Source organism: Hypanus sabinus, chromosome 2 (genome assembly GCF_030144855.1).
Source record: "Hypanus sabinus isolate sHypSab1 chromosome 2, sHypSab1.hap1, whole genome shotgun sequence".
NCBI classification, from domain to species: domain Eukaryota; kingdom Metazoa; phylum Chordata; class Chondrichthyes; order Myliobatiformes; family Dasyatidae; genus Hypanus; species Hypanus sabinus.
Genome location: NC_082707.1, coordinates 178,953,295 through 178,980,691, shown reverse-complemented (window position 1 = coordinate 178,980,691; position 27,397 = coordinate 178,953,295). Strand labels below are relative to the sequence as shown.

Genomic DNA, 27,397 nt, shown 5'->3' with positions numbered 1-27,397 from the left:
CAGGCTGGATAGTCCTTGCCAAAGAAATAGGCACAGAGACGGAGGTGGGGGAAGAGCTCAGCATCATGGCAGTGAAGAACACTCTGAGGTGTGGACACGGGGACAAAGGTGAGGCCCTTACTGGGGACAGAAGTTTCTGCCTCAGAGAGGGAAGATCAGAGGGAATTCTGAAAACCCAGCACAGATGAGAGTTGGGATCAGAGGGGGGACAAGGGTTGGTAGTGTCAGAAGAGAGGGGACAGTTGGGGTGTTCAGGAATGGGTTTTGTTATTGTTCTTCTTTTTGCACTGTAAGGTGCATCAGGCAGCATTTCAGCTATTTCCTTAGCATTTGACTGTTTTTTACAAGACTGAATTGCTAGCTCGGCGCTCAACCCAGCACGGATGGAAAGCATGCAATAGAAACTTTGAAGGTGTCTGGGTTGTTGGAACCCACATAGATAGCCAGTGGAGTCTCGGTCCTGAATCTGCTCAGATTGTTCGAACCGTTGAGGTCAGCAGTAGGGATCGTGGTCTGGGAACATCCATGGCTGCTGCTGTTGGAGATGGCAGGTTCTGAGGTCTGTAGATGGGCGATCTTCCGATCCTTGCTGGATGTAGAAAGGCAAAGAACCGGCAATTGAAAGCATGGATCCAACAGATGATAAAGTATCGGACGGCTCATTGTAGGCGGTGGAGAGAAAATCCCGAAGTTGTGAAAGCAACTGGGATAGCGTCCCCAGGTATCTCCTAATGGCAGAAGGCATGGTGCATAGAACACAGCAGGAGAAACAATCGATTGAATACAAGTACCCGGCGTCTTCAGAGGGTCCGAATCGAGAAGTTTGAAAACTGATCTGGAAGCCATGTGCCACAAAATGGCAGTGCAGACATGTTCCCAGGAAGGATATGTGGCTGTGGTACCAGGTCTGAGTGAGCACATGGTTGAAGAGTTGGAGGGCAGCGGAGAGCAGTGAGGGAGGGTTTCACAAAACTCCCGTTGAAAGGAAGATTTGAACATCTTTAGGATAGACATCCCTGGAAGGCACTTCAGCCATTTATTTTTCTTTGCAAACAAATTTCATAATTTTTGGATGCTTCATTTTGATTGCTATTGTTACCTTACAGGCTGGGAAAACCACTGACCAGTTCTAGACCTCTGAATTTCCAGAGTTGGTTTTAGACCTCAATGGAATTAAATACATGACTTTATCCTACTCAATGTGATTGGTGCATATCCATTATTTAATGTAAGCAGGATTCTAGCCATTGGCTGGATTATCAGAGGTCTTCTGTCACAAATTAGTATTAGGATGAAAACTGAGAAGTAGTTAGTGGAGGTGTGGATAATGTGGAGGGTTGTTGAAGGTTGCAATGGGACATTGATGGGATGCAAAGCTGGCTGAGAAATGACAGATGGAGTTCAACCCAGAGAAGTGTAAAGTGATTTATTTTGGAAGGTCAAAATTGAAGACAGAATGCAGGATTGTTAACAGTGTAGAGGAACAAAGGGAGCTTGGGATCCATGTCCATAGATCTCTTAAAGATGAAAAGGTTGTTAAGGAGGTGTACCATGTGTTGGCCTTCATTAGACGAGATATTGAGACCAAGAGCTATAAGAAAATGCTGTAGCTCTGTAAAACACTGGTTAGACTGCACTTGGAGAATTGTGTTCATTTCTGGTTGCCTCATTATAGGAAGGATGTGGAAGCTTTAGAGGGGGTGAAGAGGAAATTTATCAGGATGCTGTCCTGTCTTATGATGATAGGTTGAGTGAGTTAGGGCTTTACTCTTTGGAGAAGAGGAGGATGAGAGGTGGCTTGATAGAGATGTACAAGATGTTAAGATACATATATCAAGTGGATGGACAGGGACTTTTTCCCAGGGTGGAAATGGCTAATATAAGGGGCATAACTTTAAGATGATTAGAGAAAAGTATAGGGAGGGTGAAATGCCCTACCAGGGGATTCCATCGAGGCTGATATATTTGGGGCTGTTTAAGAAACGCTTAGGCTTATGGATGATAGAAAATGGAAGGCTATGTGGGAGGGAAGAGTTACCTTGAGTGTAGAGTAGGTTAAAAGGTTAGCACAACAATGTTCTCAGAAGTGCCTGTACAAAGCTGTATTGTTCTATATTCTATGAAATGTCAATGCCCCAGTTGATCTAGTGCTCAGCCTGGTCAGTGAGTTTTCTCTTTACTTTAGATTTGACATGAGTTTCTTGAAATGAATAGCATGGTTTCATTTGGACCACACAACAATCTTTCCCTCCCCTGCCCTGCCCTGCGCTCCCCTCAACAGGTGATTGAATCCTGCTCCTGTCTCCAACTTCCACCGAGGGGACTGAACAATAGGAATTCCTGAGCACTCCCTGCAGCCGGGACCCATCATTCCTGGAATTTAGCTTATAAGAGCCATAGGGAGGGGTAAGGCAAAGTTTAAGTGAGACAGCAGAGCTTCCTGCCAGCTCAAGGTGTTTCACGGGATCATTATCAAGCAAAACCTAAACAACGGGGAGAATGGCCCTTTTCTGTGTTGTGCTTTTCCATGCTGTCCAATGGAATGTGAAACCATGCTGTAGAACAGAAACAGCTACAACTTCTTTGGCCCATGGTGTGGGTGCCAGCCATAAATTAACTCCAACTGCCTGCATGTGATCCTTATCCCTCCACTCCCTCACACCCATGTGCTGTCTAAATACATTTAAAAAATGTTACTATCATATCTGTATCCACTACCCCCTCTAGAAGACTGTTCCAGGTGCCTAACACCTTGTGTAAAGAAAAAAACTTGCTTCATAAATCTCCTTTAAACTTTCCCCCCTCTCACCTTAAAGCTATGCTTTGAAGTTGCTAATTTGAATGAGGAGATGTTACAATACATGACCAAGATCTTGCATACATAGAAACATAAAAAACCTACAGCACAATATAGGCCCTTCAGCCCACAAAGCTGTGCCACACTTGTCCTCACCTTAGAAATTACCTAGGGTTATCCATAGCCCTCTATTTTTCTAAGCTCCATGTACATATCCCAGAGTCTCTTAAAAGACCCTATCGTATCTGCCTCCACCACCGTCACCGGCAGCCCATTCCATGAACTCACCAGTCTCTGCGTAAAAAAATCTTACCCCTGACATCTCCTCTGCACCTACTTCCAAGTACCTTAAAACTGTGCCATCTAGTGCTAGCCATTTCAGCCCTGGGAGAAAGCCTCTGACCATCCACATGATCAATACCTCTCATCATCTTATACACCTCCAACAGGTCATCTCTCACCCTCCATCGCTCCAAGGAGAAAAGGCCAAGTTCCTTCAACCTATTCTCATAAGGCATGCTCCCATATCCTGGCAACATCCTTGTAAATCTCCTTTGCACCCTTTCTATGGTTTGCACATCCTTCCTGTACTGAGGCGATCAGAACTGAGCAGAGTACTCCAAGTGGGGTCTGACCAGGGTCCTATTTTGCTGCTCCTAAATTCAATCCCATGATTGATGAAGGCCAATGCACCGTATGCCTTCCCAACCACAGAGTCAACCTGCACAGCAGCTTTGAGTGTCCTATGGTCTTGGACCCCCAAGGTCCCTCTGACCCTCCACACTACCAAGAGTCTTACCATTAATACTATATTCTGCCATCATATTTGACCTATCAAAATGAACCACCTCACACTTATCTGCATTGAACTTCATCTGCCACTTCTCAGCCCAGTTTTGCATCCTATCAATGTTCTGCTGTAACCTCTGACAGTCTTCCACACTATCCACAACACCTCCAACCTTTGTGTCATCAGCAAACTTACTAACCCATCCCTCCACTTCTTCATCCAGGTCATTTATAAAACTCATGAAGAGCAGGGGTCCCACAACAGATCCCTGAGGCACACCACTGGTCACTGACCTCCATGCAGAATATGACCTGTCTACAACCACACTTTGCCTACTGTGGGCAAGACTTCTGGTTCCACAAAGCAATGTCCCCTTGGATCCCATGCCTCCTTACTTTCTCAATAAGCCTTGAATGGGGTACCTTATCAAATGCCTTGCTGAAATTCATATACATTGCATCTACTGCTCTACCTTCATCAATGTGTTTAGTCACATCCTCAAAAAATTCAATCAGCTCGTAAGGCATAACCTGCCTTTGACAAAGCCATGCTGACTATTCCTAATCATATTATTCCTCTCCAAATGTTCATAAATCCTGCCTCTCAGGATCTTTTCCATCAACTTACCAACCACTGAAGTAAGATGCACTGGTCTATAATTTCCTGAGCTATCTCTACTCCCTTTCTTGAATAAGGGAAGAATATCCACAACCCTCCAATCTTCTGGAAACTGTCCCATCCCCATTGATGATGCAAAAACCATCACCAGAGGCTCAGCAATCTCCTCCCTCGCCTCCCCCAGTAATGTGGGGTACATCTTATCTGGTCCCAGTGACTTATCTAACTTGATGCTTTCCAAAAGCTCCAGCACATCCTTTTCCTTAATATCTACATGCTCAAGCTTTTCAGTCTGCTCTAAGTCATTGCTGCAATTGCCAAGATCCTTTTCCTTAGTGAATACTGAAGCAAAGTATTCATTAAGTACCTCTGCTATCTACTCTGGTTCCATACACACTTTTCCACTGTCACACTTAATTGGTCCTATCCTCTCACACCTTATCCTCTTGCTCTTTACATACTTGGAGAATGCCTTGGGGTTTTCCTTAGTCCTGTCTGCCAGGGCCTTTTCATGGCCCCTTCTGGCTCTCCTAATTTCATTTTTAAGCTCCTTTCTGCTCGCCTTATAATCTTGTAGATCTTTATCATTACCTAGTTTTTTGAACTTTTCATAAGCTGTTCTTTTCTTCTTGACTAGATTTACAACAGCCTTTGTACACAATGGTTCCTGTACCCTACCATCCTTTCCCTGTCTCATTGGAGTGCACGTATGCAGAATTCCACATAAATTTCCCCTGAACATTTGCCACATTTCTTCTGTACGTTTCCGTGAGAATGTCTGTTTCCAGTGCTTCCAAGTTCCATGCCCCCATCTCTTGTGCCTCCCTCCCTGTCCTTTCTGAAACATCTAAAGCCTGGCAGTAAGCCTTGAAGTAACCATTCCTGCCCCTGAGCCATCCAAGTCTCTGTAAAGGCCACAGCATCATAGCTCCAAGTATTGATCCATGCTCTAAGCTCACCCACTTTGTTCATAATACTCCTTGCATTAAAATAGACACATCTCAAACTATTGGATAGATTAGCAGTTTTTAATAAAAAACAATAAACCTTCTACAGTGTCCTTTTGCATATTGCAGTGGCTTAAAACTAGAGTAGTGCAGACATCCGGCCAATCGTTCCCTTAAAGGTCATCATGTCAATGCTGTTGCCTGGCTCATTATGTCACTACTATTCCTTGCTCTTTCCCCTAGCTTTCCAGGCTCTTTTCTTGCTCAATTACCATTTGCTCTTTGAAGGTGATAATGAATCTGCTTACATTGGACAACACCATAACGTAGTAGCTAGTGTAACAGCTTTACAACACCAGTGATCAGGGTTCAATTCCCAATGCTGTCTGAAAGGAGTTTGTATGTTTTCCCCATGATTATCCTCCTACATTCCCCAGATGTACTGTTAGGATTAGTAAATTGTGAGCCTGCTGTGTTGGCACCAGAAGCATGGCAACATTTACGGGCTGCCCCAGCACATTCTCAAACTGTGTTGGTTGATGACACAAAACCATTTAATTGTATGTTTCATTATACATGTGACAAATAAAACTTATCTTTACACTTGCTACAAGTTGCAAATTTCAGATCATGTCTATCAGCTGTGTGAAAATATTTTTCCCTCATTGTCCCTTGTTCTTTTCACTTTCACTTGGTATCTGTGACCTCTGGTCTTAGATGATTTTTCCCAATATAGAAGGGTCATAAAAACCAAAAACTGTCTGTGCTGGAAAATGGAACTATAAACCGATAATGCCTGAAATGATTCTCAACAGGTCAGAATGCACCCCTGGGGAGAACATCTGCATAACACGGTTTCTTCCTTCACAAGTATTCCCACCTTTTTTCTGATTTTATCTCTGTCCAGATACTCTAGATTTCGACTATCTCATCTAATAATCTTCTCTGGTCCAAGGAAAACAATCCCAGCTCCCAGAAAGCAAGATCTCCCAGTGGCCATACGTTTTAATTCCACGTCCCATTCCCATTCTGATATGTCTATCCATGGCCTCCTCTACTGTCAAAATGAATCTAAACTGAGGTTGGAGGAACAACACCTTATATACCGGCTGGGTAGCCTCCAACCTGATGGCATGAACATTGACTTCTCTAACTTCCGTTAATGCCCCTCCTCCCCTTCTTACCCCATCCCTGACATATTTAGTTGTTTGCCTGTTCTCCATCTCCCTCTGGTGCTTCCCCCACCCGTTTCTTTCTCCCGAGGCCACCCGTCCCATGATCCTTTCCCTTCTCCAGCTCGGTATCACTTTCACCAATCACCTTTCCAGCTCTTAGCTTCATCCCACCCCCTCCAGTCTTCTCCCATCATTTTGCATTTCCCCCTCCCCCCACTACTTTCAAATCTCTTACTATCTTTCCTTTCAGTTAGTCCTGACGAAGGGTCTTGGCCCGAAACGTTGACAGTACTTCTCCCTATAGATGCTGCCTGGCCTGCTGTGTTCCACCAGCGTTTTGTGTGTGTTGTTGTTTGAATTTCCAGCATCTGCAGATTTCCTCATGTATGCTCTTTAAAATCCCAGCTCTTCCTTTCTCTGACAGAAGTCAGTCATCCCTACATCTATTCTACTGCAGAAAGTTCTGGACGCAGCTCAGCACATCACAAAAATCGGCCTCCCCTCCACTATGTCTGCACTTCTCACTGCCTCAGTAAAACAGCCAGCACTATCAAAGACTCCATCCACCCAAGACATTCTTTCTTCTCCCTCTTCAGTTTTTAGAAATTCAAAGTAAATTTATTAATAAAGTACTCTGTATATGTCACTATATACTAACTCGAGATTCATTTCCATCAGGCAGAAGATACAAAACCTGGAAGCACATACCACCAGGCTGAAGGATTGCTTCTATCCCACAATGGGCTGTGAGGCTGGAATAGGATATGCAGGCAGTAGAGGGAAGGGCAGGACTCAGATGTGCAAAGCAAACTGCTGTACTTGTCACCTCTTGTATTTCTGAGGACCAACATGTGGCCCTTGTCAACCTCTTGATCCAGGCTAGATGGCTGCTTGTTCCAGGGAGTTTGATCATCTCTGGTTCAGTAATGCAGCTTGAGAGTTAAATTTTGCTGCTGTCTTCCACAAGAAATGACAGTTGACAAGCAAACAATGCCTCAAATACAGCAGTGCTAAATCATAATCTGACCACACAAGCGGCTAATGGTGAAAGCAGGTGGCCCTTTGGGGAATGTGATCCCCTCTCTCATAGTTTATAGTGTAAGTATATATTTCTTAACTCCACATCTCTCACTAGTGAGACTGCTTAATAGCATAGTGAGCACCTAGTTTAACTGATGATCAAACAAATGCATGGGATGTAAGATTTCAGAATCAGTTTTAATATCACTGGCATATGTCATGAAATTTGTTGATTTGTGGCAGCAGGACATTGCAATGCATAATAATAAAAGCTATAAATTACAATAAGAAGTATATATAAAAATAAATAAGCAGTGCAAAAAGAGAAAAAAAACACTGAGGTAGTGTTCATGGGTTCATTGTCCATTCAGAAATCTGATGTTGGAGGGGAAGAAACTGATCCTGAAATATTGAGCGTGTGTCTTCAGGCTTCTGTACTTCCTCCTTGATGGTAGCAATGAGAAGAGGGTATGTCTTGCGTGATGGGGATCCTTAATGATGGATGCCGCCTTTTGCAGGTGTCCTGGATGCTAGAGAAGGTTAGTGCCCATAGTGGAGCTGAAAGTGTTTACAGCTTTCTGCAGCTTTTCCCAATCTTGTGCAGTGATCCTTCATACCAGATGGTGATGCAACCAGTTAGAATGCTCTCAGGAGTATTTCCAGAGACATTTGCCAATGTCTTTGACATACCATTTCTCCTCAGACTCCTAATGAAATGTAGCTACTGCCATGTGTTCTTCATGATTGCATCGATATGTTGGGTCCAGGATAGAATCCCAGGAACTTGCTCACCTTTTCCACTTATGATCCCTCGATGAGGACTGGTGTGTGTTCCCCCAATTTCCCTTTCCTGAAGTCCTCAATCAATTCCTTGGTATTATCATTGAGTGCAAGGTTGTTGCTACAATACCACTCAACCAGCTGATCTATCTCACTCCTGTATGTGTCCTCATCACCGTCTGAAATTCTGCCAGCAATAGTTGAGTCATCAGCAGACTTATAGATGGAATTTGAGTTGTGCCTAAGCACACAATTGTGGGTGTAGAGAAAGTAGAGCAGTGGGCTAAGCATGCATCCTTGAGGTGCGGCAGTGTTGATTGTCAGCGAGGAGGTGTTCTTTCCAATTCACGCGGACTGTGGTTTCCTGGTGAGGAAGTCAAGGATCCAGTTGCAGAGGGAGGTACAGAAGTCCAGATGTTGGAGCTTGTTGATTGGAACTGAGGGTATGATTGTGTTCAACGCTGAGCTGTAGTTAATAAACAGTGGCCTGATGTAGGTATTGCTATTGTCCAGGTGATCCAAGGCCAAGTAGAAAGCCAGTGAGATTGCATCTCCTATGGACATATTGCAGTGATTGGCAAATTGCAGTGAATCCAGGACCCTGCTTAGGCAGGAATTGATTCTAGTCATGACCAAGCACTCAAGGCATTTCATCACAGTTGATGTGAGTGCTACTGGGCAATAGTTGTTGAGGTAACTCACCCTTCTCTCATTAAGCACTGGTATGATTGTTGCCCTTTTGTAGCATGTGGGAACCTCTGCCTGCAGCAGTGAGAGATTGAGTATGTCTTTTAAGATTTTCTTTACTTGTCACATGTTCATCAAAACATACAGTGAAATGCATTGTTCTGTCAACGACCGACACAGTCCAAGGATGTGCTGGGGGAAGTCCACAGGTGTCTCCATACTTCTGGTGCCAATGTAGCATGCTCACAATTTACTAATCTTAACCTATGCATCTTTGGAATGTGTACGGAAATCATACAAACTCCTTGCTGATTGCGATGGGAATTAAATCCCGATTTTACAACTGGTGCTGTGAAGTTTTACACTAAGTGCTGTGCTACCATGCCACCCTACGATACCATGCATGGGAGGTCATTACCACTGCTGCTTGCCTCCTGCCCTGACTCCTTTTGAGTAGTTACTTATTAAGGAAGGCAGCAGCTGATCTTTAACATAGCCAGCATTCTGCTCTGATCAGGATGTTCCACAAGGACAGGACTCACCTGGGCTTATCAGAAATCTTTAAGAACTGAAGTATGTATGTCTGGAAGTCTAAACACAATGGCTGAAGCCTGGAAATTGGAGACTGGAGGCCCAGAAGTGTGTCCTGAAGTTGGAGAACTGTCTGTGTGTGTGGGTCGGAGGGAGGAAATTGGCTTGTTTTGCTTTTGTTGTTTTGGCACTGAAATGTGTGGCGGTATTTGTAAGGCTGCCCCCTTAGGTATGTTGGTTGTTAAAGCAAACAGCATATTTGGTTGAATGTACATGTGATAAATAAATTTGAATCTGAATTCATTCTGAAACAGCTGTTGATTTCATGTTGACTAGAGAGTGTGCAGATGCTGTAAGTCTGGAGCAATACACAAAGGAACTGGAGGAGCTCAGTGTGTCAAGCAGGGAAATGGACAGATGAAGGGTCTCAGCCCAAAATATTGATTCCAAATAAGAGAAAATCTGCAGATGCTGGAAATCTGAGCAAAACACACAAAATTCTGGAGGAAGATGCCAGGCAGTATCTGTGGGAAAAAGTACAGTCGATGTTTCAGACCGAAACTCTTCTGCAGGACTAGAGAAAAAAGATCTGAAGAGTAGGTTTAAAAGGTGGGGGGGGGGGGCGGTGGTGGAGAGAGAAACACAAGTTGATAGGTGAAAATGAAGGGGGAGGGGTAACGAGCAGGGAAGTTGATTAGTGAAAGAGACAGAAGGCAATGGAAATAAGAAAAGGAGTGGAGTGCGAGAGGGAGGCAGTGAGTGGGCAAGGAGATAAGGTGAGAGAGGGAAAAGGGGATGGGAAATGGTGAAGGAGATGAGGGGTGAGGGGTATCACCAGAAGTTTGAGAAGTTAATGTTCATGCCATCAGGCTCGAGGCTACCAAAACGGAATATAAGCTGTTGTTCCTCCAACTTAAGTGTGGCCTCATCACGACAGTATGGGAATGGGAAGTAGAATTAAAATGGATGGCCACTTGGAGATCCTGCTTTTTCTGGTGGAGCATAGGTGCTCAGCGAAGTGGTCTCCCAATCTACGTCGTGTTTCACTGATAAACAGGAGGCCACATCAGGAGCACCAAACACAGTATATGATCCCAACAGTCTCACAGGTGAAGTGGTGCCTCACCTGGAAGAACTGCTTAGGGCCCTGAATGGTACTAAGTGTTAAGCCTACCCCTACACCTTTTCCCTCACTACTGTCATGATGAGACACTTAAGTTGGAGGAACAACACTTTATATTCCGTTTTGGTAGCCTCAAGCCTGATGGCATGAACATCAATTTCTCGGACTTCGGTGATGCCTCCCACCCCTCTCTTCTTCACCATTTCCCATCGCCTTTCCCCTCCCTCACCTTATCTCCTTGCCCACCCATCGCCTGCTTCTGGTGCTCTTCTCCCCTTTTCTTTCATCCATGGCCTTCTGTCTGTTTCACCAATCAACTTCCCAGCTCTTAATCCCTCCCCCTTCAGATTTCACCTGTTATCTTGTGTTTCTCTCTTCCCTCCTCCCACCTTTTAAATCTACTCCTTGGCTTTTTTTTTATCAGTCCTGCCAAAGGGTTTCAGCCTGAAACATCGAATGCACTCTTTTCCATAGATGCTGCCTGGCCTGCTGAATCCCTCCAGCATTTGGTGTGTATGGCCCACATTTTTGATTGTCCATTTCCCTCCATAGATGCTACATGATGTGCTGAGTTCTTCCAGCTCCTTTGTGGGTTGCATTGATTTTGTGGCCCTTGTGGTTTCAAGTTCCATTTGAACTGACTCAAAGCAGGCTATCCTATCAGAAAGCCAGGGCAAAGATCCAGTCCAGACCATTTACAGAGGTACCAGCCCTTTCATTTTAACCACTGGTATGATGGTGGTTCATTTGTGATTTCAGGACTTTGCTTCAGCTTTTACAGTATTTACTGTAATGTGGCCATACAATTTTTTATTCAAATAATTGATAGGTGATAATATTCTCATGTTGTTTGGAGCATAAGTTCCTCATAATGTGATTCATCGTTACTGGCTCCCTAATAAAGTGTGTCAGCAAGATCTGTCCCATTCATTTCTTCTCTTTCCCCCATAGCCCAAATTCACTGCTGGTTCATGAGATCATAAGACATAAGAGCAGAATTCGGCCATGTGGCCCATCGAGTCTGCTTCACCGTTCAATCATGGCTGATATATTTTGTTTTTCAACCCCATTTTCCTGCCTTCTTCCAATAACATTTGATGCCTTTATGAATCAGCATAATAGTATAACCCTAAGGAAGGGCAATAACAGAATAATCTAGATCATAAAACTACAAGACATTAGCCCATCAAATTTGCTCCACCATTCCATTATGGCTGATTTATTATCCCTCTCAACCCCATTCCTCTACCTTCTCCCCGTAATCTTGGATGCCCTTATTATTCAAGAACCTATCAAACTTCACTTTAAATGTACCCAATGACTTGGCCTCCACGTTCATCTATTCTGAGGCTGTGCCCTCTGCTCCCAGCCTTCTCCACTATTGGAAACATCCTCTCCACATCCACTCTACCTAGGCACTTAACTATTCGGTAGGCTTCCAAGCCTTTTCTGTTTGTATCTGCAGTTTCTGGCTCAGAGCTGAGGGCACAGTCACTCATTTATGGCTTACTCTCTGCCACTTTTCCACTCACACTGATCTTGCCGTGGCCCCCAGGTCCTCTTCCAGTCTGACACCCTGTGTCAAATGTCCGGCCAACCTCCCCAGAGCCACATACTTTGCCATGCAGTGTTGGCAGTTCATTACACATCTACCCCACACCCCCTCCCTTTCATTCTGCCGATGTGTACAATGGGACATAGTTTCAACATGCTGAACAATTTAAAAGGAATGAACCTGGTTAAATTCTTGTGATTTTGAAAAAGTTGTTCATTTTTGGCAAGAATTCATCGTCTGAAGCACTTGTGTCTGGTTTGTTTAAAAGTTTCACATTCGGAAAGAAATCAGATATCCCAGCTGAGCTCTCAGCTCTACATTGCATTGCTGTTACCCTACTTATAGTGATCTCATCCATCTGCATGTGTGTGGGTCTTATTACTGTGAGTCTTGTTACCCACACTTTTACCAGTGGGTTTGTGAGTGTGGAAGGATACTATAGTTACGCACAGAAGGAGGCTGCACAGCCCATTGTAGATCAATCTTTTCAGTCCCATTCTGCAATCTTCTGTTACCTATTCAACTTTTGAAAAGCTAGCCTCACTTCCATCATATTCATGGCACAGATAATGGCAGTGCAGGGGCCTTGACTACTGATGGATGAAGGGACTGATTACATGATAGTCAGACTCACTCGGGTATAAAAATAAAAAAGGTAGCAAATTGTGAGGGGGACACAGAGGAATGAAGTGCGGCTGATAGACTGTAAAGTAGGAAAATGCGAGGTCATCCACTTCAGTAGGAAAAAGCAGCTTCAAGTTCCTGAGCGTCTCTAAAGATCTATCCTCAGCTCAACATATTGATGCAGTCATGAAGAAGAGCATGCCAGCAGCTATATTTCATTTGGAGTTTGAGGAGATTTGGTGTGTCACCAAAGACTTTAGTAAATTTCTACAATGTATCATGGAGAGCATTCTAGCTGGCTGCATCACCGTCTGGTATGAAGGGGCCAATGCACAGGAACCAGTGGGTTGTCAACCCAGGCAGCACCATCATGAACACTAGCCTGCCCAGTATTGAGAACATCTTCAAAAGGCAGCATCCATCATTAAGGACTCGTATCACCCAGCACATGCCCTCTTCTCATTACTACCATCAGGGAGAAAGTGCAGGCGCCTGAAGATATTTGAAAGTTTTAGGAACAGCGTCTTCCTCTGATTTCTGAACAGCTCATGAACACTATTTTGTTCTTTTTTTGCAATATACTACTGCCACAAAACCACACATTTCATGACATATTTAGTTATAATAAACATTCAAATTCTGAAAATGAAAAGGCAAATTATTAATTTTATCACAGTGCATTCAAAAACTGTGGTGGCTCAGAGTGATTTAGGGTCCTACTAGCTAAAACAGGCGAGGCCACATCTGGAATATTGTATCCAGTTCTAGTCACCACATTATAGGAAGGATGTTATTACTCTACAGAGGGTGCAGAAGGGATTCTCCAGGATCAGAATCGATCAGAAGTCCAGTCAAGGTTTGTGAATCTGTTGGGGAAGTCAACGCCCCAATGTCTATGAATCCACGAGTTTGCTGGAGGCAGGACGCTGAAGACGCCCTGTTGTTAGAGGACTGTGTATGTGCGTGGCTGGGTGGGAAGAATGGGGCTTGTTTCGCTGTTGCTGTTTTGTTGCTTGGTCTGTTCTGTTTTGTTCTGCCAAGCAATGTGGGCATGCTGAGTTGGCACTCGAATGTGTGGTTACACTTGTGGGCTGCCCCCAGCACATCCTTAGGTTTATTGGTTGTTAACTCAAGCGGCACATTTCACCGTATGTTCTGATGTACATGCGATGAGTAAATCTGAATATGAATCTGAGTCTGATGTTGCCTGGGAAGAGAATGAATAAGCTACATTTGTTTTCCTTGCACTGGGAGAGGGATGTTTGTTTTCAGTGCCTGGGTTGATGCTGGATAGTTTGTTCTATTCTTTTGCTATTGTAACATTTTAGTTGTGATGAGCCAAATGACAAGCTGCGGTATTTCAAGGTTTGGAGTCATATCAGGTTCGAGTAGGTAAGATGAGTTTTGGCAATTCTCATTGTTTTCAATACTGAAAACAGCTTTTGTGTATTAAATAAAGTCTGACATGGTAGCATAGCAGTCGAGGATCAATTCATGCTGCTCTCTGTAATGAGTTTGTATGTGGATTTCCTCCAGGTGCTCCAGTTTCCTGCCATATTTTAAAGCCATACGGTGAAAGTTAGTAAGTTGTGGGCATGCTATGTTGATGCAGGAAGTGTGGTGACACTTGCGGTCTGCCCAGCATAAACCTCACTGATATGATTTGATGCAATCGAAACATTTCACTGTATGCTTCAAGGTACATGTGACAAGGAAAGCTAATCTGTTAAAAGTCTCTATCTCAAGAGTCCAGATTATTTATTCAATTGAACTTAATTTTGTACTTGCCCTGTAGTGTGTGTGTTTGTGTGTGTGTAGAGCTGTGTGTATGTGTAACTGAAACATGGAGGAACTTTCACAAACTCCCACAGTCCGCAGTGACCCTGCGATTTCAGTCTCTGAGGCCAACATGAAAACATCCTTCAGGAGGGTGATCCCATGGAAAGCATTCAGTCCAGCCAAGTACTAAAGACCTGTGCTGATCAACTGGCTGGAGTGTCCACTGCTATCTTTAACCACTTGCTTCGGCAGTCTGAGGTACCTACCTGCTTCAAGTAGGCTTCAATTATATCAGTGCCTAAAAAGAATATTTAAGTCCAGTAGCACTTACATCCACTGTGATGAAGTGCCTTGAGAGTTTTGCTGAAACATATCAACTCCTGCCTGAGAAGCAACTTGGACACACTCCAATTTGCCTACTGCCACAACAAGTCCACAGGCTTCACTTAACCCTGGAAAATCTGGACAGCAAAGATACATACATCAGGATGCTCTTCATCGACTGTAGCTTGGCATCCAATACTATAATCTTCTCAAAACTAATCAATAAGCTTCAGAACATTGGCCTCAATACCTTCTTCTGCAATTGGATCCTCGATTTTCCCTTGTGCAGATTTCAGTCAGTTCAGATTGGCAACAGCATCTCGTCTACCAACGCCATCAGCTTAGGTGGACCACAAGATTGTGTGCTTGGTCCTTTGCACTACTCACTTTATACTTATGGCTGTGAGGCTTAGAACAGCTGACTGTAATTAATGAATACCTTGCTTCAGTATTCACTACAGAAGATGAACGGCGATTGTAGGGATGACTTACAGGGGACTGAAAAGCTTGAGCATATAGACATTAAGAAAGAGGATACGCTGGATCTTTTGAAAAGCATCAAGTTGGATAAGTCACTGGAACAGGACGGGATATACCCCAGGCTACGGCGGGAGGCAAGGGAGAAGATTGCTGAGCCTCTGACAATGATCTTTGCATCATCAGTGGGGACAAGAGAGTACCGGAGGATTGGAGGGTTGCAGATATTGTTCCCTTATTCAAGAAAGGGAGTAGAGGTAGCCCAGGAAGTTTTAGACCAGTGCATCTTGTTTCAGTGGTTGGTAAGTTGATGGAAATGATCCTGAGAGGCAGGATTTATGAACATTTGGAGAGGAATAATATGATTAGGAATAGTCAGCATGGTTTTGTCAAAGGCAGGTTATGCCTTACGAGCTGATTGAATTTTTTGAGGATGTGACTAAACACATTGATGAAGGTATAGCAGTAGATGTAGTATATATGGATTTCACCAAGCCATTTGTTAAGGTTCCCCATGCAAGGCTTATTGAGAAAGTAAGGAGGCATGGGATCCAAGGGGACATTGCTTTGTGGATCCAGAACTGCTTGCCCACAGAAGACAAAGAGTGGTTATAGACGGGTCATATTCTGCATGGAGGTCAGTAACCAGTGGTGTGCCTCAGGGATCTGTTCTGGGACTCTTATTCTTTGTGATTTTTATAAATGACCTGCATGAGGAAGTGGAGGGATGGGTTAGTAAGTTTGCTGATGATACAAAGGTTAGAGGTGTTGTGGATAGTGTGGAGGGCTGTCAGAGGTTACAACGGGACATTAATAGGATGCAAAACTTGGCTGAGAAGTAACAGATGGAGTTCAACCCAGATAAGTGTGAGGTGGTTCATTTTGGTAGGTCAAATATGATGGCAGAATATAGTATTAATGGTAAGACTCTTGGCAGTGTGGGGGATCAGAGGGATCTTGGGGTCCGAGTCCATAGGTCAATCAAGGCTGCTGCGCAGGTTGACTGTGTGGTTAAGAAGGCATATGGTGCATTGGCCTTCATCAACTGTGGAATTGAGTTCAAGAGCCAAGAGGTAATGTTGCAGCTATATAGGACCCTGGTCAGACCCCACTTGGAGTACTCTGCTCAGTTCTGGTCCCCTCACTACAGGAAAGACGTGGAAACCATAGAAAGGGTCCAGAGGAGATTTACAAGGATGTTGCCTGGATTGAAGAGCATGTCTTATGAGAATAGGTTGAGTGTACTCGGCCTTTTCTCCTTGGACTGATGGAGGATGAGAGGTGACCTGATAGAGGTGTATAAGATGATGAGAGGCATTGATCATGTGGATAGTCAGAGGCTTTTACCCAGGACTGAAATGGCTATCATGAGAGGGCACGGTTTTAAGGTGCTTGGAAGTAGGTACAGAGAAGATGTCAGGGGTAAGTTTTTTACGCAGGGAGTGGTAAGTGCGTGGAATGGGCTGCCGGCGACGGTGGTGGAGGTGGATACAATAGGGTCTTATAAGAGACTTCTGTTTAGATACATGGAGCTCTGAAAAATAGAGAACTATGGGTAACCCTAGTTAATTTCTAAAGTAAGTACATATTCGGCACATCATTGTGGGCTGAAGGGTCTGTATTGTGTGGTCGGTTTTCTATGTTTCTATGACAATACCACTGGCCAAATCAAAGGTGGTGATGAATCAGCATACAAGGGTTGAGATTGAAAATCTGACTGGGAGGTGCCATAACAATAACCTCTCTCACTAAATGTCAGCAAGACCAAAAAGCTGCTTATTGAGGGAACCGGAGATCCATGGGCCGGTCCTCATCGGGGAATCAACTTTAAGTTCTCAGTTTTATCATTTCAGAGGATCTGTCCTGGGTCTAGCATGTAAATACCATTACGAAGAAGGCATGGCAGCGTCTACTTCCTTACAAGTTTGTGAAGACTTGTTATGACATCTAAAACTTTGGCAAACTTCTATAAATGTGTGGTGGAGAATATATTGACTGGATGCATCGCAACCTGCTATGGAATCACCAATGCTCTTTAACGGAAAATCCTTCAAAAAGGAGTGGATATAGCCCAGACTATCCCCACCATTGAACATATGTACACAGAGCACTGCCACATGAAAGTAGAATCCATCATCAGGGGCCCCAACCCTCCACGTCATGCTCTGTTATTGCTGCTGCCATCAGGAAGAAGGTATAGAAGCCTCAAGACCCATAGCAGCAGTTTCAAGAACAGTGATTACTCAGGCTTTTGAACCAGTGGGGATAACCTCACTCATCGTCACTTGCCCCATCATGAACTATTCCCACAACCTATGGACTTTCGAGGATTCCTTATCTCACTTTCTTGATATTTATTGCTTATTTTATTATTAGTATTACTTTTTTTTCTTTCTCTTATGTTTGCACAGTTTTTTGCACACTTGTCTGCCTTGTTGGTGCTGTCTTTTGTATTTCTTGCATTTACTTTGTATGCCCCAAAGAAAATGAATCTTATGTTTGTATATGGTGACATGCAGTATATGTACCTTGGTAATAAATTTACTTTGAACTTTAAACTTCTGATCTTTGAAATCGATCTATTGCTGTCACGTGCTACACGATACAGTGAAAAGCATTACACAGTGCATTGAGGTAGAATAAAGTAAAACGATTGTAATGCAGGATAAAGTGCAACAGCTGCCAAAAAGTGGAGTGCATAAAGCACAAGATCACAACAAGATAGATTGTGCATCCAAGAGTCAAGCTTCTTGTATAGAAGGTCTATTTAAGAGTCTGATAACAGTGGAGTAGAAGCTGTCCTTGAGATTGGGACTATGTTCATTAGATTTTAGGAGCCTAAGAGGTGAACATACAGAGGTGTATAAAATCATTAGGTGCAATGATAGTGTGAATGCACCCAAGTCTTTTTCTCTGGACCGGAGAATTTAGGATTGAGGGCTAGGTTTAAAGTGAAAGGGGAGAGATTTAATCAGGATTAAGCAGAGGAGATGCGGTGCAAGTACAAATGGCCCGGGTGTGAGGTTCGGTCGCTCTGGGCACTGAGCTGATTTGAAGAGCTGGGTAATGAAATCTGGACCCAGAGAAAGTTGTTGGGCAGCCTGGAGCCTTTCACAGCAGCAATGACCAAGTCCTAGTGCAAGGTATAATTCGCTATTTAAAGCATTTAAACATTGGCCCAAATTGGAGGCGAGAGCCAAATTTCGCTTGCTCTCCACGATGTTCACTCCTCTCTCCAGGGCACCAGAGTCTTTTGCTGTTCGTTGTTTAGTCAACTTAAACACCAGCCCAGATAGACTGAAAAGACAGGGTGTCAGGAACCAAGGCAAGAGCTGACTTTGCTCGTTCTCCATGATGGTCACTCCTCTCTCCATGGTGCTGAGATGCTGAAGACTGCCCCAACTGTTGTGCTCCATGCCCACTAATATGATGAACTGATAAGCTAGGCTTTGGGCCTACTCAGGACTGCTTTGGGGTACGGATCAGAGGACTCGGAGCTTTGGTTCAGAGTGCTGTTGTTTGTTTGATTTGCATTTGTATTTTTTTTCTTCATTCTCTTGTGCATTGACTGTTGGTCTTTTATTTTGATTTTTATTCTTTTTTTCTTTAAGTCAAGTGAAGCTTATTGTCATTTAACTGCATACATGTATATAATGTATATAGAAACAAGACAGCATTTCTTTTAACCAGGGTGTAAAGCACATAATACACGATAACTTATGAAGTTAAGGATTAAAATTTACAATTGAATTACATATAAATAGCAAACTAAAGTGCATTAATATTAACTGTTGTAAGGTATGGAACAGATTAATCAGTGACACTTCAAATATGATATGGCTGGGAGTTCAGAACCCTAATGGCCTAGGGGAATAAATGTTTCTTATCCTGATCATTCTTGTTTTTATGCATCGTTCTCTCCAGCTTGATGGTAGATAGTTAAAGAGGATGCTTGATGGATGGGTGGGATCCTTAATAATACTACGGGCCCTGCATATGCAGTGCTCCTGATAAATACCTTGATGGATGGTAGGGAGAGCCCTATGATCCTCTCAGCTGTTCTCACAGCCCTTTGGTGTGATGGTCCGATGCTCAACTGCTCCCACAGCAGATGGAAATGCAACTTGTCAGGATGCTCTCAATGGTGCTCCTGTAAAACACAGTTAAGATGGGAAGTGGGAGTCTTGCTTGCCTCAGTCTTCTTAGGAAGAGGAGGCGCTGCTGTGCCACCTTGCTCAGGGAGGTGATATTCAGGGACCAGGTAAGATCACCTGTGATGTGAACTCCCAGGAGCTTGGTGCACTTACCTCTGTCTACAGAGGAGCCGTGTATTTGCAGGAGGGGATGGATTGTCTGCGCCTTCCTGAAGTCCATAATAATTTCCTTTGTCTTCTCCACAGTCAGGCTTAGGTTGTTCTTCTAACAGCAATCCATCTGCCGCTCCATTTCCTCTCTATACTCTTGTCTCGTTACCATGCTTGATAAAACCAACCACTGTTATGTTTAATTGGGTTCTTTCGGGTTTCTTACTTTGTGGCTATCTCTGAGCAAGCAAATGTCAAGATTGCACAATTTATGCATTCTTTGATAATAAATATACTTGAATCTTTAGAATCTGAGAGGGACTGAGGTGCTGGAGGAAGTGGCTGATACCATTAACAACATTTAAAGGCACTTGGACAGCAACACAGATGGTTTAGAAGGATATGGGCCAAACACAGGCTAGGCCCACTGCTGCTGTGCTGCCTGTCATATGAACTAGAACTTGAGACAACTTTCCTGGTAGGTTTTTGACTTGACAGGTGGGCCTGCAAGAGCCCCTTGCAATGAACCAGACTGTACAAGGACTGATTCAACCAGCACTTTCAGTCCTGGTACAGGATTTCAGTCCCTAACATCAACAATTCCTTGGCAACACAAATGCTGGAGGAACTCAGCAGGTCAGACAGCTTCAATGGAGGGAAATAAACAGTCAAGATGTTGGGCCAAGGTATTTCATTGGGACTGGAAAGGAAAGAGGCAGAAAAGGTCTGGGGCGGGGGAAGCAATAAGGAATACAAGCTGTTAGGTTATAGGTGAGACAAGGTGAGCAGAAAGTGGGTGGGTGGGAGAGAGGGAATGAAGTAAGAAGCTGGAAGGTGATAGGTGGAAGAGGTAAAAAACTGAAGAAGGAGGAATCTAAGGATTGGAAAATGGGCTGTGGGAGAAACGGAAGGAGGAGGGGAACCAGAGGGAAGAGATGGGCAAGTGAGGAGAAGAGAAGGGGTAAGAGGGGAACCAAAATGGGGAATGGAAATGAGGGAGGTGGAGAAATGCCCAGAAGTTAGAGAAACTGATATTGAAAGCTACCCAGACAGAATATGAAGTGAGAGGCCTCATCATGGCAATAGAGGAGGCCATGGACCAACATGTCAGAATGAGAATGGAAAGCAGAATTAAAATGGGTGTGGTCACTAGGAAACCTAGGAAACATAGGTGCTCAGTGAAGTCTGCATTGGGTCTCACTGATGTAGAAGAGACTGCACCAGGAGCACCAGATACAGTAGATGACCCCAACATACTTTTAGGTTGGGGTTGACAATTCCTTTGCCCCACAGATGCATCCCTACTCGACGAGTTCCTTCAGCAGGTAGTGTCTTCCTCCAGATTCCAGAGCCAGAAGTCCCCTATGTCAGCACATGCATTGTGCTCTGCTGGAGTTAGTGGTCTAGGAGACTGCAGCCCCAGCTGCATTCACAGTCTCTTCAAAGGATGCAGAATGCACAGCAGGATTACCCTGCACAGTGAGCTTAGCTGTTGTCTCATACCTCCAGAGACCCTGCCACAGTCCTGTCTGTGTGCTGTTTGTATGCTCTCCTTCTGTTATTGTGTGGCTTCTCTCTACATTCCAGAGAAGTGTGCATTGTCTAATTTATATTGCTTCTCGTGTCTGTGAATGTGCTGATCGAATCTGGGGGAAGGTGATGTAAATGTGGGGAGAATGAAATGGGAATAGCATAGTATAAGTGTCATTAGGTGTTTATGGTTAGCACAGACTCAGACTAAGAAACTGTTACTCTATCTCCCTCTTTTACTCTATGACTTTGGTAGCAAGATGAAAAGTAACTGTCAATTTGCCTGGCACATACATGCCAAATGCTATGTGTGGGAGCTGATTGTAGTTACAGTGCTAATCACACTCAAGTCCATTGGCAGGCAGTATTTATTGGCACCTTGCTGCAGTACCTCAGCCCACGGCATACACTGGTGGGGGGGGGGTGGGGTGGTGAGGTCTTACTGCTGGAATTCATGATTTATTGCCTTGCTCACAAGGCTGTGGATCTGCGGTTTAACTGTGATACTTGCCTCCTCCCTCCTTTCACCTCCTTCCCCACCATGCCCGCTTGCAGCATTACCTCCTCCCTGCTCCCCCTCACATTCTCCCTGTTCATTGCCTTACCCCTGATCCTCCCTCCCCTTCTCCCCATTTCCTCCCCTCCCCACCTCCTCTTCCACTGTGCCTTCCCCATTTCACCCCTCCTTCACCACCCTCCTCACCCATTCCCTCCTGACCATTCCTCAGTTCCTGCCCTTCCCTCCTTTCTGCTCCTTGTCCACTCCTTGCCCACTCCTTTTCCCTGCATGTCTGTCCCAGAGCAGCACTTTTATTCACTGCTCCCAGGAGTAAAAAACTTATGGAGCAGGATGGGGCAAATAGAGAGATTGTTGCTGACTGACAGTCCAATTGCCCAGACAATTCTGTAAATCTTTGATCTCAATGAGCTTAAGGTATGTGATCTATTAGATGTCACTCTGCAGTACCTTCACCCCCAGCTCCTACCCAGCTGGGTTAAGAAGCCATCTTGGTGAGGCATTAGTGAGGGAAGTGTCTGCAGACTGTGATCTGCCGCTGCTGTGTTTGATTCCAGCACCGGCTGCCAAAGCAAACACTGATCCTCCTTTGACGGGGTTTGATGGAATGTGAGCAATGTAGAGCAGTTATTAGATAATGGGGCTGGAGCAAGCCATGGTCATTGATGCCAGTGGAATGCACATTGTGTGCCAGTGGGGAAGGCACGCCTTTCAAATGCATCGTGACCCTGGGCATTTCTGGTGCAGAATGTATCCTGGGCTGTAGTTTTGATGCAGATGGTGCTTATGGCCCCAGTACACTGCCCTCCCACCCACCTTCCCCAACAGTCCACAAGGGTCGGTGCTTCTCTGGCTGCCATTCTCCAGCTCTGTGAAACCTGATAGTGAGCTGATCTCATGCAGGAACCCAACCTGTAAATCAAACGTGTACACAGTGGGAGCCTTAGAGCAACAGACGCGCACTGGAGCCCAGCCAGTGTGGCCAGTCTTGGACTCATACAGGCAGAGAAATATAGAGCAGCACAGCGCGGAAGCAGGCCCCTTAACCTCTTGAAGTGGGGACACTGGAAGGATGCAGAGCTGGGCTGAGAAATAGCAGATGGAGAGCAACCTGCAAAATTGCAAAGTGATTCATTCTGGAAGACAGAGTATGGGGGTAATGACAGGATTCTGGAAGTGTGGAGGAATGAGGGATCTTGGAATGTCCTGCCGAGGTGGCGATTGAGGCAAATACATTAGGGGCATTTAAAAAACTCTTAGATAGCCCCATGGATGATCGAAAAATGGAGGGCTCTGTGGGAGGGAAGGGTAAGATTAATCTTAGAGGAGATTAAAAGGTCAGCACAACATCATAAGCCAAAGAGCTTGTACTGTGCTGTACTGTCTATGCTTAGACCTTCTAGTCCATGGAAGGGATGAGTGTTAATTTGGCATCACGCTTGGCAAAGACATTGTGGGCCAAAAGGCCTGTTTCTGTGCTGTACTGTGTATAGGAATGGGAGGCACCCTCCAGAACTTAGAGTGGCTTTTGTCTGAAGACTTCAAGTTAAAATATCAAAGTTTCAACTTCCTTCCAGGTGCTGACAACTGCTGAGTGTGCACCTATTCTGGGGCACATTATCCCGTTGGAGAAGCAATACTGAGGTGTATGGCATTGTCAAGAGGGCTAGTACTTGACCAAGCATCTTACTGTTGCGGGGATGGTTCTGGGAGAGCATCACCCTGTCAGACTGGTTACTGCATCAACAATGCTGCACTGCAGAGAGGCATCCTACAGGCAATGCCACTCTTTGGGGTTCCCTGTATTGAAGGCTTTGTCTTTACTATGGAACTGTTAAACCAGGCTGTTGATTAATCACTCAAGTGGGCAAACAATCTGAGGACAGTACTGCAACACAAAATAGGTCTTCACACTAAATACTGGAGGAACTTGGCAGCTCAGGTTGCAGTAATGTGTAATAGAGCAATTCCTATAGTCTGCTCTCAGCAGAAACTGAATGATGGGCACCATGGTGGTGTAGTGACAAGCAGCAGTTGGGGTTCAATTGCGTAAGGAGGTAATACATACGTTCTCCCCATGACCATGTGGGTTTCTTCCCACATTTCAATGATCTATGGGTTAGTAAATTGTGGACATGTTATGTTGGCATCAAAAGTATGGCGACATATGCAGGCTGCCCCAGCACATTTTTGGATTGTGTTGATTATTGACACAAATGGCGCATTTCACTGTATGTTTCGATGTTTCCATGTTCATGTAGCAAATAGAGCTAATCTAAGTTAAGTTTCCCACCGTGCCCTCTATTTGGGGTTCTCAATAAACGTTACTCAGAATGGTCAGGTTGGTGGCTTTCCCAATCCTCATCCATAGATTAACCTCATTTTTGCATCAAATTCCTGTGTAATATTTCATTAACCTGTAACTTATTCAATTAGGACAAGGTCAGGATCGCAGGTAATTCCAGGAAACAATTGAGGCTGACATGGAGATATCCTTCTCCATGTCACTTTGTTCCAAGCCTGGAGCTCCTCCTCCACAGTACCTTCACAATTCAGACTGCTATGTTCCATGACTGTATCACCCCACCATCTACTCACAGCTGTGACAATACGAGGGGTCAGACAGATTAAGTGTCCTTTTTAGACTGACTTATAAGTTGAGTTCTAAAAAGATCTGAATGTCAATTACTGTAATATCTTTGCGTAGCTTTGAAAAGTGTGCAGTTCCATGTTGTGCCTGCCTCACTCTGCTGCTTGTGTGGAAATAGTGAGACACATTGTTTGGCGGCAGGTTTGTCTCAGCTTGGCCGAGAGGTATGAAACAGCATACATGAACTCCCTGTGGATTGAGAAGGATATTTGGCAGGAAATGTCTATCAGGTTTCCCCAAGATTTCATGGACCTGCTATGTGTGGTATTTTTGTGGAAACATAAGGATGTGTTATTTTAAATTAAACAGCAGAGTTATCACCAACACTCATCGTAATGGAACAGAGTCCTCCTCTAGCCCAGGGAAAGGCAGGATTTTGGGGTGGGGGATGGTCTGAAATGTAAAAGTGTTGGATCATCAACTTTCTTCAGAGTATGGCACAGAAAAGTGGTTTTATTCTGAAACTCTCAATGCAGGGACAGAATGGGTTAGATACCACGTAAGTGCCCAGCACTGTACCTTCGCACACTCCCAGTGCAGGGACAGTATGGGTTAGATATCAAATAAATGTCCAGTATTGTACCCTCACACATTCCCAGAGTAGAGACAGTATGGGAAAGATACAGAGTAAATGTTAACACTGTACATTCACACATACCCAGTGCAGGGAGAGTATGCATTAGATACAAAGTAAATGTTAAATACTATACTTACCCACACACCCATGGCAAAGAGAGTATGGGTTAGATACTGAGCAAGTGTCCAACACTACCTTCACACACTCCCGGGACATGGGCAGCATGGGTTAGATACAGAATTAAATGTCTACTTTGTATCTACCTACACTATCAGGGCAGGGACAGTATAGGTTAGGTATTGAGTAAATGTCCAACAGCGTACTTTCACACACTTCATGACACACCAATGAGATAGGTAGAAAGGGGGAAGATGTCCTACGCAGTTGAGTATAGGGAGTTAAGCAAAAGGCTAAAAAGTAGGACCTCCAAGATAGCAATCTTGCAATTACTCCCAGTGTCATGTGCTAGTCAGGACAGGAATAGCGTGATGGTACAGATGAATGAGTGGCTGAGGAACTGGTGCAGGGGCAGTGTTTCGGATTTCTGGATCATTGGGATTTCTTTTGCCGGAGCTATGACCTTTACTAAAAGAATGGGTTACACCTGAACCTGAGGGGGACCAATATCCTTATGGGCAGGTATGCTAGAGATATTGGGGGGTTGGGGGTTTAAATTAAGTTGGCAAGGGAATGGGAGCTGAAGTAATAGGGCTGAGGATGGGGCAGTTGGTATACAACTAGATGTTGTCTATAGTGTGAAACTGTGAGGGTGGAGAGGCAGATGATGGAGCAAAATTGTAGTCAGCACTAAATAGAAAAGGATAATGAATATAGGACTGAAGGTGTTATATTTGAGGTATACGGAATAAGATAGATTATCTTGTAGCACAGTTAGAGATTGACAGGTATGACATTGTGGGCATCACTGAGACAAGACAAAGAAGATCATAGTTGAGAGCTTAATATCCATTGTATTGTAAGGAAAGATGGGATGGCTCTGTTAAAAAATTCAATCAACTCCTTAGAAAGCGGTGACATAGGATTGGAAGATGTAGAATCCTTAAGGGTAGAGTTAAGAAACTGCAAGAGTAAAAACATCCTGATGGTGAGTTATATACAGGCACCCGAACAGTAGCCGGGATGTGGGGTATAAATTTCAACAGGAAATAGAAAAGGCATGCCAAAAGGACAATGGTATGATAATCATTCGGCATTTCATTATTCAGGTAGATTAGGAATATCAAGTTGATGCTATATCCCAAGGGAGTGAATTTGTACAATGCCTATGAGATGACATTTTAGAGCAGCTTGTGGTTGAACCCACTAGGGGAAAGGCTATTTTGGACTGGGTGTTGTGTAATGAACTGGATTTGGTTAGAGAGGTTAAGTTACAGGAACTTTGGAGAGAATAAGCATAGAACATAGAACATTAATATGACAGAATTTACCCTGTAGTTAGAGAGGGAGAAGATAAAATCAAATGTATAAGTATTTCAGTGTAGTAAAGGGAGGCATGAGAGAGGAGCTGGCCAAAGTGATACTAGCAGAGATGACTTCTGAATAGCAATAGCTGGAGTTTCTGAGGACAATTCGGAAGGCACAGATGAATACATTCCAAAGATGAAGTATTCTATAGAGAGAATGAGGCAACTGTGGGTGACGTGAAGTCAAAAACAGCTTAAAAATAAAAGTGAGGGCATATAATATAGAATCAGAATCAGCTTTAATGTCACTGGCATGTATCGTGAAATTTATTGTTTTGCTGCAGCAGTGCATTGCAATACATGATAAGAAATACTAAGTTACAATAAGAACTATATATGAAAAAAGAAGAATACGGAGGGGAAGAAGTTATTCTTGAAATGTTGTGTGTACGTATTCAGATTCCAGTATCTCCTCTTTGATGGTAGCAATGAGAAGAGGGTATGTCCTTAGTGATGGTGATCCTTAATGCTGTATGCCCATTTTTTGAATCATTGCCTTTTGAAGGTGTCCTGGATGCTGGGATGGCTAGTGCCCATGATGGAGCTGGCTGTTTACAACTTTCTGTAGCTTTTGACCATCCCATGCAATGGCCCCTCCATACCAGATGGTTATACAACCAGTTAAAATGCTGTCCACGGTACATTTATAGAAACTTGCAAGTGTCTTTGGTGACGTACCAATTCTCTTCAAATTCCTAATGAAATATAGTCACTGTTGTGCCTCCAGAATGTAGTGGTTTCAGAATAGATCCTCAGAGCTGTTGATACCCAGCAACTTGAAAGTGCTCACGTTTTCCACTTCAAAGAGGACTGGTGTGTATTCCCTTGATTTCCCATTCCTGAAGTCCACAATCAATTCCTTAGACTTACTAATGTTGAATGCAAGGTTATTTCTGTGACACCATTCAACCAGCTGATCTATCTCACTCCTGTATGCCTCCTAATCACCATTTGAAATTCTGTCAAAAATGGTTGTGTCATTGTCAAATTTATAAATGGCGTTTCAGCTGTGCCTAGCCACACAATTGCTGTAGAGAGGGTAGAGCAGTGGTCTAAGCACATATCCTTGAGATGCACCAGTGTTAATTGTCAGCAGGGTGGAGATATT

General features: G+C 44.1%; 1 protein-coding gene across 11 annotated transcripts in view; it reads left to right on the top strand.

Annotated features, from left to right (window-relative positions):
* The window catches only part of ttll5 (tubulin tyrosine ligase-like family, member 5), a 439,573-nt gene that overhangs the window by 283,972 nt on the left and 128,204 nt on the right, over positions 1-27,397 (top strand). Inside the window, exon 30 of one of the 11 annotated variants that reach the window (XM_059960336.1) lies at positions 17,081-17,719. The exons of the other annotated variants lie outside the window; for them this stretch is intronic. Coding sequence (XP_059816319.1) covers position 17,081 — 1 coding nt within the window. The 3' untranslated portion in view covers positions 17,082-17,719. Of the gene's footprint in view, positions 1-17,080; positions 17,720-27,397 lie in introns of those variants that run through there. 11 annotated transcript variants of the gene reach the window in all.